The following is a 12,373-nucleotide window of genomic DNA, read 5'->3' on the forward strand; positions in this document are numbered from 1 at the left end:
GAGAGGGACGACCCCAGCCAAGCTTGAGTCGACCCCACTGTAGCTGGAGTCGATCCTAGGAAAACATGAGCCGACCCCGTCTGTGGAACAGTAACTCGGGTTGACCCAGCACGACTGACAACATTACGGCTAGTTCTGCAGAAGTAAGTCTCCAACAGCTAGAAACGGCTAGTTTCTCCATTCCAACAGCCAGGGAGTGATCATTTAAGGTTGGAGAAGTATTTAAGAGGCACTATTCATCAAGAGAAAATTTTTTTGCAAAAATCAGGAGTGCATTCAAGAGAAAAGAAAGTCTAAGTGTTCTTCATTAATTTGCTTCATTCAAATTCTGAAAAGAAGGTGGTTGAGCAGTCTTCAAGTGTCTTTAAGAGCTCTACCAACCCCTTGAGGAGTGAAGCAATATTGGCAAAGAAGAGAAGAACAATCTACAAAGCGATAAATATTCTCTTACCTCTTCTTTAAGTGCATTATTGTATTACTTGCTCATTTAGGAGCTTTAAACTTTTTCTCTACTTATTCTTTGTAAGGTTTGTTGGTGAGCCCATAAAACCAATGGTGTAGGCTGTTGGTAAGCCTGTAAAACCAACAGTTAGATTATTGGTGATCCCATAAAACCAATTGTAGAATTTTTGAATTGTGAGCTTCGCAAAACAATCTAAGTATAATCCGTAAGATTATAGTGAATTTCCAAGGGGACGCTTGGGGAGTGGACGTAGGTGCTTTGGAGAGCACCGAACTACTATATTTTTTGTGTGTTTGTATTATGTTCTTTTTGGTTCTACTACACTTATATAATTAACACAAGCTAAACTACTCGTACATTTATCAACTAACTTAAGGTTCTAAAAATTTGGAAAACCCAATTCACCCCTCCCCCTCTTGGGTTGTTATCTCCCAATATATTTGGAGGCCTCAAATGCTACGTATCTTTATAACTATAAATGCATTGAGGGCTCTAAATGCATTTATACTGGGATGTATCTCTTATCTAAAAAAATTTATTATTTTTTTCTTTATTTATACATTGAGGCCTCTAAATGCATTTATATTGGGGCTTTGAGTTTGCCTTAGGCTCTCAAATGCTTTGAGCCGCTTATGGTCCTTTTGTAGGCAAGAAGGCATACTACGAAAAAAGACAAGGGTCGACTTTGCTGAGTAAGGTAGGACCAATCTCATACTTTTCTAAGCGGAAAAGAGAACATCGAAGACTAACTTACATGGCTTAACATAATACTTGTTGTAAAGGTTTGGAAGGGCCCCCTTATTTATCATACATATGTACATGGCCAGTGATTAGTATAACAATTGTTATTTGAGATACAGCAGGGTCAAAACCTAGCACCAATAGCGATCAATAGGACCTCAGAGTTGAATTAGAATAAATATTTATCTTTTAAAAGTGAAGTAGGTAGTTATGACCAAATGGAAATAGCGTGTCAACTTTGTGAACGAAGTGTCTCGCGTGCAATGACTCTTAGGACTAGCTAGTTCGAGTTGTGTCTAGAAATATATCAGGCAAACAAGAAGCGTCCTGAGAGTTCTCAAATGCGTGCCATCTTGTATTTTTTATTTTTATTTTTATGCCTCCCTTCCAAGTTCCAAGTACCGCTAACAATCAGCCGTTAGAACGGGGGCCAATTACGCGTATTGCAGTATTGATGCGGCACACAGCTGGATTGGTGGAATCAATCTGACTGCGCCCTTTGATTCAGCTAACCACTAATTTTGGTTTTCAATCAATATATTGAGCGATAATATGGCAGGTAATATTTTGTATGTGTCAAAAAAATAAATTTATTTTGAAAAATCTATTTAGATCTTTTAATAGAATTGAGCTAAAAGTTCTATGTAATTTATAAATTAGACTAGCATAACCAGTAAAATCACAGGCTATGCTAAATCTGTATTTATAAAATATCCAAAAATATTTTTGGAGCAGGTTTGCCCAAATTTTATAGAAAAAACTACATAAGTTCTTTTTTTTATTCCTATGGACGCAGGTCAACTAACTTCAAAACTATTTTTGATTATTTTGCTTGTCCATTTCCTACCCTATGATATTATTTCCGAATCTCCAAGATTTCGGCAGTTGGCATCAATTCTCCGGGGTTAGGTTGAACTCGGGCTAGAATATGGTTCAATTCTCCAGTTGGCATCACCCTCTCTGGAGTTTGGTGACCCTATAGCAACGACAATGATATAGAGTTTTGTCATCCATTGTAGAATAGGTATAAGTTTACAAGGAAGGATTAGATTAGTAGCGCTGCTGACCGCATCATTTTTTTTGCTGCACAACATTCAGAAGGTTTATTTTTTCTTTTCTTTCTTTCTTTTTTTATTTTTTTTGGAAGAATTACGAGTTCTGGAGGGTGACTTGGCAACGGTTATTGGATGGATCCTGCAGGCTTCGATAGGGGTCAGCAACTACCACCCGCTCTTGAGGGATATATGGGTCATGGTTCATGACGGATTGGTGCTTATGTTTAGAGAGGCCAATGGGGCGGCGGATTGGGTAGCATCTTTTGTTGCCAACCGTTCAGGAACTACCTATGGGAAGAAGAGACGAAGTTGCCTACGACTCTCCATGATGTTTTGCTTTTTGATTTTATTGACTATATTTATACATGTTATGTATATTACTTTCGTTTTAGCAAAAATAAATAATAATTAAAAAAAAAAAAAGAGGGATTCACCATCCTTCGCGCCCATCCACCATGAGATCATATTTGGACTCATCTATCGAGGCTGTAGCCTCGGCCCTCCTTTTTCATACAAGCCAAGTTCCAGCCTTTTGGGGGTTAATTGGAAACTTGAGTCCAAAATTCAGGCTTCAGTAGAAGGAAACAAATAGTTGAAAATGTTTATTTTTTGAATTGACTTGAGATAAAGCCTGATGTCCCTTTTTTTTTTATTTTTTTGTGATGTATGTCTAACCAGTCTTGCTAAGTAAGAAAAAAAATTCACATCATATGCTACTATTCAAGAAGTTATTGGATATATGACCATTAAAGCACATACACTTGTTGAAAATTCAGGCTCCAAACAAATAGTTGAAAATGCTTATTTTTGAATTAACTTGAGATCAAGCCTGTCTTTTTTTTTGTGACGTATGACTAACCAATCTTGCTAAGTAAGAAAAAAATTCACATCAAGAAGTTATTGGATAATATACCCATTTAAAGCGCATATACTTGTTGATACAGTCCTCCTAAGAAAATATATATAGGCTAATCTTATTGTTAAGCCTTTACGTTTCACAACATCTACTAGAAAAAGAATCCGAACATAATAACCAAAACAGCTAGCTTACAGTGAATGAGGCGTTGTATCCGAATATCCAATCCCCTGCCGGGTGGTTGGAAAGATCAAAAACACCATGCTCGACAAGAACCCGGCCCCAAGCGGCAAATTCTGGAGGATCTGCTTCGAGTTTGACCCAGAATCCGGAAAGAAGCAGTGTTGTATATTGGTATCACTAAAGGTTAGAGCCAAGAACACCAGCACCGAGAAGAAGGCATGGACGTAGTCCAACCACCGTATCCGAAACCTCAACAAGTCCTCCAATACCTTGCTTCGATCCCCATCAGAGGGCTGGTAATTGAAAACAATGAAGCTTTTGCACGTGGCCATGCCATAGTACAACTTTCCGTTGGTCCCTTTGAAACTATCGGTGAAGGAGAAGAAGATACAAGAGATGGTGCAAATGAGAAGTAACGACAAGGTGATGTACTTGTTGGAAGCGTAGCAGATGCCGTGGTTGGAGAAGGAAGGGGAGAGAGCTTGGAAGGCGAGGACGGTGCCTGTCGGCAGGAGCTGCGCGAGGTTCGCCGCAGTCGACAGGGTCTTGTCGATCACCAATGGCCTCTGGCTCGTCAAGCTTTGGCTGGGGGTAGTGCCCCTTAATGGGGTCGACCGATCCAATTCTCTCGGTTCTGAATCCTGGCTATTTGCAATTGGGATCGCAGATGATAGCTCTGTCATTGAGGATAAGAAGGGGGGGAGAGAGAGAGAGGGAGAGAGAGAGAGGCTGTGGCTTTCTTGAGAAGTATATTATTCAACGGAAGCTTGGCAGTGGCTTTCTTTAGCCTTCTTCTCGTGTTCAGAAGGCTAGAGACTTCTGTGATTTTATGTGGTGCCTATTGGACTAGTGGGACTACCCCCAGCTTGTAAACGAAATGTCATCTGATAGAGTGATAGTGGGACTGCTGACCATTCAACGATGGAAAATAGGTGGTGGTGAAGAAAGAGAAAAATTAATTCCCCACCCACCCAAAGACTCCAGTATAACAATAAATTCCTATTGACTAGTTTCATAACAACTGGTCTAGCACATATTTAACTTTTTTTTTTATGAAATGAAAATACCCCTCCCTCATAACTATCCGGTTTCTTCTTCTCAAACCAAAACTCACCTTCTTCTTCCCCCTTTTCCTGTTCTTCCAACAGCTCCCGAGACGAAGGAAGGGGAAAGGCCAGTCTCGCGACGCCTCGTGCTCCCCAGTTTTTGGCAGCTTTCGTGTGCCTGCGTCTCCACCGCCATCAACCGCTCCCAGATTCGAGGAGGAGGACCCGCATCGCAGTATAACAGAGAAAGAGCCACCCCTCGTGTGCTCCGTCGCCGCCCGCGAGAGGATCCGGAGGAGAGTTCTCCGGTCGTTCTACCATCACCGCCCGCGAGAGGATCCGGAGGAGAAGGGTCTCGGTCGCGCTCCACCAGCCACATCGCCAAGCCACGGTCGGCCTCGCGGGAGGAGAAGAAAAGAGGGAGGAGAAGAAGAAGAAGCAGCTTCGGGAAGAAGAGAAGAAAAAAAGAAAGGAAAAAAGAAAAGAAAAGAAAAAGAAAGAAAAGAAGGAAAAAAGAAAGAAAACAAGAAAAAAAAAGAAAAGAAAAATAAATAAATAAATAAATAATTGCATAATATATATATATATATATATATATATATATATATATATATAGATGAATGAACGAATAAATAAATAAATAAGATAATAAATAAATATATTTTAATAAAATAAAATAATAAACAAATAAATAAATAAATAACGACCCGACACTATTTCGGCGCTGTCGGCCTCGTGGGAGAAGAAGAAAAGAGGGAGGAGAAGAAAAAAGAAACAGAAAGAAGCTTCGAAAAGAAGAGAAGAAAAAAAGGAAAGAAAAGAAAATAAGAAAATAAGAAAAATAAAGAAAAATAAAGTTAATTCACCATTATAATTAGATTAGTAAGTTTGAACATACTTAACTGACCATTGTAATTAGCTTAGTAAGCTTGGTATACAGGTAATATAGTATGGAATATATTTAAGTAAGCTTAGTATGCAGTTAATCAATATTTGAATACTTAATCTAGCCGGGCATACAGTTAAATCTTCTCGGCATATAGTTAAGTAAGCTTAAAACATACTTAATTTAGCATGGCATACAGTTAAATCATCACAGAAATACCGTTAAATTTTTTCTGTATTCAATTAATTAATTTTTATAAGTGAAGCGGGCAGGTATCTACTAGCTTGTTAACACCAAGACTTTTGACTTGATTTTTTTTTTATCCACTTTCCAGGGTCCAGATGAACATGTAATTATGCTTCATCTGTTGTTATCTTATTAAACAATTAACAACATGATTACTGGGCCTTTGCCATGCCAGTCAATTTCTTGTATGATATTCCTAAGAAGCTTTCTTTATTTTTGCCTTATCCTAAAGATACTCCCGTACAATGGATTCGCTTTTTGGCAGCATTAATTGCTTCCAGCTACTTTGGATGCAACGGCTGTGCACAAAGTTTTCAAGCCCGCGCAGTCAATGTAGACCATTTCAGCCACATAAAATAAAATTTAAAAAAATAAATTACAAAAAAAAACCCTTATAATTTATTTTAATTATACTTATGTCGAAATAATTTGTAAAACAAATTAGCAGTGTCACTAAAACCATATACCTTATATAAAAAGTTGAAATTATCAAAAAAATACACATTTTCTTATATTCTTAAATGGTTGCTATGTCGCTTAAAGATTATTTAAATTATTTTTGATATTTTTCTAGCATGATAGTTGAATCCCATTTAAAGTTAATGGTTTGACTAATGTTATGTTAAATGATAAAGAGTTAGATAAAATAAACCTCGGAGCGGTGAGCAAACTTTATCCCTATTTTTTGGAAAGTTTTTATAAATTTTTTTTCAAGCAAAGAGAAGATGTACAAAACTAAATCTTCCCTAACCTTAAGTTTTCATGCCTTACATAATAGCCATGCCACCATATGATGATGGTGTAACCAATCCCTTGTGCGAAGAAGATAAGTTTTTATTGTATAAGCTATTATTGAAAATCTTCTTTGGATAATTATTATAGCCTTTGTAGCCTTCCAAGTGGCCTTTGGTTTCATTTCAAGTGGCGTCTAATTTTAAGCCTAACATGGACCAAAGGAGGACGTATACTCAAGGGTGCAGATCAGGCTATGTCAAGACCTATTTTCCATGATTATATTTGGTTATGAAATAAATTTTAAAAAATAAAATAATCATTCAGGTATTATAGAAGAGATGAATTTATTTCACGAGATAATAATTTATTAGCATTTAGTTGCATGAATAAGCCGAAGGAGATAAAAAATAAAAAAAAATATTGAACTTTTTCATGATGATTCAGATTTTATCACAAGAATGAATTTGCTCTTCTATTTTTTTGCATATTTAGAGAGCATAATGGCGCAAAAAAGCGGACAAAAAAAAGTAATTGAAGGATAGTAGGGTAGTAATTATATAAAGTAAATTTTGTCCACAACTGCAAATAAGCCTATCTAAGTCTAGGACTGGAATAGGTTTAGGGTGCAAGTGGTTAGGATATCTTTTAAAATGATATCAAAAATCTAAAAAAATAAAACTTGAGAAGTAAAATATCTTCAACAAAACCCTTTGGACTTGCTTAACCTCAAAATTTGGTCAATGAATGATCAAAACACATAATTTTGGCCCTAGAGCCCTCACTTCCAACCCCCCAAAAAAAAGAAAAATCCTAAATATTAATAGTCAAATATCTCTATATCTTCAATTATAATAAAATAATTTTAAATTTATGATCAGCCTTTCTCCATAACTGAATATCCTTTGTACTACTGTTGCCCAGAGGTGTAGCCCAAGAGGGGGGATGAATTGGATCTATTTAAAATAATCAAAGTTAAAACGTATCGGAGAGTATGACTAACTATTATCTTATATATTCAGCAGCGGAAATAAGATTGCACAAATACAACAGTAAATAAAGTTAGAAAAGTAGTCAGAAAAATGCAGAGGAAAGGAAGAGAAGAACCACAATCACAAACACCAAGGTTTATAGTGGTTTGGTGCACTCCCAGCACCTACGTCCACTCCTTAAGCCTAGCTTGAGATTTACTATAATCCAGCAGATTACAGCCTGATTGTTTTTCAGGCTTACAATCAAAACCCAGTTGTTTTCTTAGGCAACCAATCAAAAACCTTTTGTTTTCCGGGATCACAACAACCCAGTTGGTTTTCAGACAAACAACCAAAAACTTTACACCGTTTGTTTTTTCCAGGCTCATAAAACAACCCAGTTGGTTTTCCCAGGCAACCAACCGAAAATCTTTTGTTTTCCAGAATCACAAAACAACCCAGTTGGTTTTCAGATAAACCAACCAAAAATTTTACACCGTTTGTTTTTTCTGGCTCACAAACAAACTAGTTGGTTTTCAGATAAACAACCAGAAACTTTTTTTTTGCTGAATATTTTCGATTCAGCAACTTCCAATCGAGGCTTGGAAGAGCCTTTACAAGTTTCAAATCAATGAAACTGTTACAGCAACAATTAATCCAACTAAAAGAATGTTGTAACTAGAAAACTTAAAGCTTCAGAGCATATAAAAATAAATCAATGAAAGTAAAACTGAAGCCAATGAAGAAGTTGGCTGTGGAAGGATGTTCCAATGTCCGTCACGATGTAGAGAGAAACTTCGACTGATCTCCTCATAAGAGAAAGTTTTAAATTACAATGCTGATGAGGAAGATGAACTGTTAAGCTTTTCTTCTCTTTTTCTCAGTGAAACCTTTTATTTCAATAGAATCTTTTTCTTTTCCTTATTTTTTCCATTCTGAGGTTCCCTCGTATTTATAGACAAATTCTTCGGCGGGATTTGAATTCCTTTCTTCTCGTTCTGATGAGAATCTTTTTCTGTTACAGAAGAAGACAAAAGTCGTTTACAGCTTCCCGTTGTGGTCCCAGCAGTATAAGGGTCGACTCATGTTCATTCTGAATTGGCATTTTAAAACGTGGAGAAAGCTTTTGCTGTGTCATCTTCAAAGGGTGACTCTTAATTCTTAAGAATCGGCTCATCTTCATCAGGAGTCGCCTCTTTAAACATAAGGATCGACTCATCGTCTTCAGGAGTCGCCACTTTAAATACAAGAGTCAACTCATACCATAATTTTTTGGCTGACGCTTAAACTGAGCTGAGGTCAACTCTTCAAACGCAAGGGTCGACTCTTCAATTTTGGGGGTCGACTCATTTGAACAAGGGTCGACTCTTCAAGCTTTTCTCAGGCGGTAAAGACTTTTGTTTACTTCAACTACACAAGAGCGACTCATGTTTTGCGGAGGTCGACTCATTGACTGTGTTCTTTGAATAAAACTTATCAGAATCAACTTAAACTTGTCCTTTTTGCTAGAAATTGACTCAATTTTTCAAACAAAAACTTTAGACTTCATCTCTGATCTCCATGGATTAGATTAAGATCATTTTTTTTAGAACATGTCCCATGAGACATTGCGAAGAACTTATGATTTTGTAGTGCTTCATCCTTCTGATTTTTCTTGACTTAGAATCTTCACAATTAGACCAATATCATTAGTACACAACAAATCTCAAGTGTTTTGTAATCATCAAATTCATCCTTAATGTTGACATCCCCCCTTTTTGATGATGACAAAACCATTGAGTTAAAAAAAAATTTCATAGCAATTATCAGAATTTTATAATGAAGTTTAGAGCAAATATGACATTCAGAGATATATGCATAATTTCACCAAATTAAGGAGAAAGTCACCCCTATCAATTATAAACATTTGAATTATGCAGAGTTCTTATTCTTCATCTTTTCTTAGTTTTGTTTACCATCATAATTTAAATCTCCCCCTATATATTATCTTAATGTAGAGATTGGTATTCTGAATTCTTTTCACATTTCTTATTTTCATATTAGAATTCTTTTTCATATATTTCTCCCGATTTGAATTTTGAATTCTTTTCATATTATTATCTCTGAGTTTAGATTTTTTTTTCATATATTTCTCCAGATTTGTATTCTGAATTCTTTCATATATTTCTTCTCCTTTTTGTCATCAACAAAAGGAAGGAAATTAAAAATAATTTTTGATACCAACATTAAGGATTAAGGATTTATTCAAAATGTATCAGAGCAGATACAAATCAATAAAGACATTCACTTCATTTCAAGAAGGGTAAGCATTCATTACATTTGATAAATGAAGTATACTTGATAATCAAAAAGATTACAATTGAGATCAATTTGTATCAGGCAGCATACAAGTGTGCCAAAAAAAACATGAAACTCAGCTTAGTACAAGGTTATGTTTTGAAAACATGGGTTTCGTCTAAGCTCGGGTTAGCTTCAGTCTAGGGTCAGTCTAGGTTCAAGGTTTTGAAGATGAAGGTCCAGACTGATCTTCCTTTGGCTCTTCCATCAGCTTGTCAATTTTACTGTTTAGTGTAGTGATGGAGCTAGTGAGCTGAGTGTGTTCTTCTTTTAATTCTTGGATAAAGCCTTGAACAGAATTTTCTTGTGCTTGCAGCTATTTTTCAATCTCAGTAATTCTCCTCTGTTAGTTAGTTGCTAGTTGCCTTAAACCTTGCAGTTCTGCTTTCATTTTTGGGTCATGTTAGTAAGATGATGGACTTTGCTAAAACTGACTCCAGAATTAAGCAGTGCTGTAATAATGTTGTCCCCAATAGCTTTTAATTGCCATTTTTAAGTCTGAGTGGAGGATCTGATAGTCTTTGTATTGAAGGAAGCTGACTGGTGGTTCTGTTGGAGGTGTTTGTGTTGGGATTCTTTTGCCTTTTAGTAGTGTAGTAGTGTCTTGACCACTTTCATCTTGAATTTCTTTCCCTTTACGAGTCTATTTTCCCTCAGATTTGACAAATTCCATCCTCTTCAGTGATTTGTCATTGTAAACATCAGAGACGATAATTCTTTCTTGGTTTCTCTTCTAGATTTACATTGAAGTTACAGAGGACTTGTGTTAAGATCATACCATAAGGAAGTGAAGCTCCTTTTCTTTGACCTTGAGCTTCCATGTATCTAAGCATCAGGCAGGGTAGGTTCAGTGGGAGTCCTTTGTAAAATATGATGCATTACTAGTATATCCCTTTCTGAAATATGATCAAATTTTTCTGTCTTTGGGAAGAACATTTTGTTGATCATGTGATGCAGTAGACGCATCTATGCATTCAGTTGATTGGCACTGATCTCAGTCCAATCTTCTGTGACTTCTCTATTCAGAATGGTACTAATCCCTTCATTCCTATTTTCTAGGTGATCTCTGTTTTCTCCATCATTTGGAATCCGAAGGGTATCTCTAAGAATCTCTTCAATAATTAAGATAGACTTCTTTTACCTTGACGAGATCTATCCTTGTCCATATCTAGCATTGTTGTAGAACTCTCGTACCAGGTCTGGGTAGGTTGGCACATTCAGGAGCATAATATTTCCAACCTATATCCTTAAGATTCTGCCCTAGTGGAAGTTTTCTTTTCCAAGAACTCGAAATCACTCTCCTTCCTGTTGATACATTTCTTATGGAGAGAGGTCCTTGTTTCGAGACCGAGGACGGAGGTGACAGAGGGACTATGACAGGTTGAGGCGGTGATGTTGCTTGCCTTTGTGGATTCATCTCCTTTTCTGTCCTAGCCTTCGTTCTCTCTCTGTGTGTGAAGTGTTAGTCTTCCTCTTAGGTCCGGATGTCACTTGCTTTACCCTCACCATTGGAAGATCAATCAGAACCTCAGAAAGATTTTCTAGATTTTTGGAGGTTTTTGGTTTGAAGACAAAAAGGTGCTCTAAGGGGTATTAAACGTTACAGGTTCAATTTTCAGAGAGAGAGATAAAGCCTTTTAGAATTCATTTCGAATAGTTTCTCTTTAGTCGACTTATCCAACTCATGAGTCATCTCCTATGAACTAAGAGTCGACTCTTTTAACTTAAGAGTCGTCTCTTGTGAGTTAGGGTCACTCTTTTAACTTAAGAGTCATCCCTTACTACATGAGTCGTCTCCTCATTTACATGAGTCGTCTCCTCAGATTGTTCAAGAGACAAAATCTTTTGAATAAGATTTAAAACTCAATTACAAACCACGGATCAAATCAACTAAAATTCAACTTTTAATAGTCAATCAAAATACACAATTTATCATTCATAATCAGTCATCAAAATGGATCACAAATGCATAATTCTCTAAATTTACAAAATACTTCTTCATCAAGAGGTTTAGTGAATATATCTACAATTTGTTTATCAGTATTTATAAATTTCATTTTTATATCCCCATTTTGAGCATGATCTCTTATGAAATGATGTCTATTTCTATATGTTTAGATCTTGAGTGTTGTATGGGATTTTTAGTCAGATTTATGGCACTAGTGTTGTCACACCTTATAGAAATTTTATTTTGTTTTATGTCATAGTCCTCAAGCTGTTGCTTAATCCATAGGATTTGGGTACAACAACTACCTGCAGCAATATATTCAGCCTCAGCTGTAGATAGTGCTACGTAATTTTGTTTCTTGCTAAACCAAGAAATTAAGTTTGTTCCAAGGAATTGACAAGTTCCACTTGTACTTTTTTTCTAATCTACAACCAGCAAAATCAGCATCTGAATATCCAATCAAGTCAATTGTAGATGCCTTAGAATACCATAAACCTAAGTGTTGTTTTCCTTTTAAGTATCTTAATATCCTTTTAACAGCAATTAAGTGTGATTCTTTAGGATTTACTTGATATCTTGCACACATACAAACACTATGCATTATATCAGGTCTACTTGTGCAAGATAAAGTAAAGATCCAATCATTCCTCTATACAGCTTTGAATCAAAGGATTTACCATGCTCATCTTTTTCTAATTTACAAGAGAAGCTCATAGGAGTACCTATTGATTTTGAATCTTCCATACCAAATTTTCTTAAGATTTTCTTTGTGTATTTTTTGGCAGATGAAGATTCATCTCTTGTTTGCTTGATTTGAAGTTCTAGAAAGAAGTTGAGTTTACCCATCAAACTCATCTCGAACTCACCTTGCATGAGCTTAGCAAATTCTTCACATAAACTTTCATTAGT

At 36.2% G+C, this 12,373-nt stretch overlaps 1 protein-coding gene across 1 annotated transcript; it reads right to left on the reverse strand.

The window, feature by feature from the left end:
* Positions 1–3,156: 3,156 nt before the first annotated feature.
* On the reverse strand, positions 3,157–4,066 carry LOC120109598 (protein DMP3-like). The gene has a single exon (XM_039123352.1). The coding sequence runs from the start codon at positions 3,979–3,981 to the stop codon at positions 3,307–3,309; it is 675 nt and encodes a 224-aa protein (XP_038979280.1). The 5' UTR covers positions 3,982–4,066; the 3' UTR covers positions 3,157–3,306.
* Between the last annotated feature and the right edge of the window lie 8,307 nt (positions 4,067–12,373).

The sequence above is a fragment of the Phoenix dactylifera genome, unplaced genomic scaffold (assembly GCF_009389715.1).
Source record: "Phoenix dactylifera cultivar Barhee BC4 unplaced genomic scaffold, palm_55x_up_171113_PBpolish2nd_filt_p 002457F, whole genome shotgun sequence".
NCBI lineage: Eukaryota > Viridiplantae > Streptophyta > Magnoliopsida > Arecales > Arecaceae > Phoenix > Phoenix dactylifera.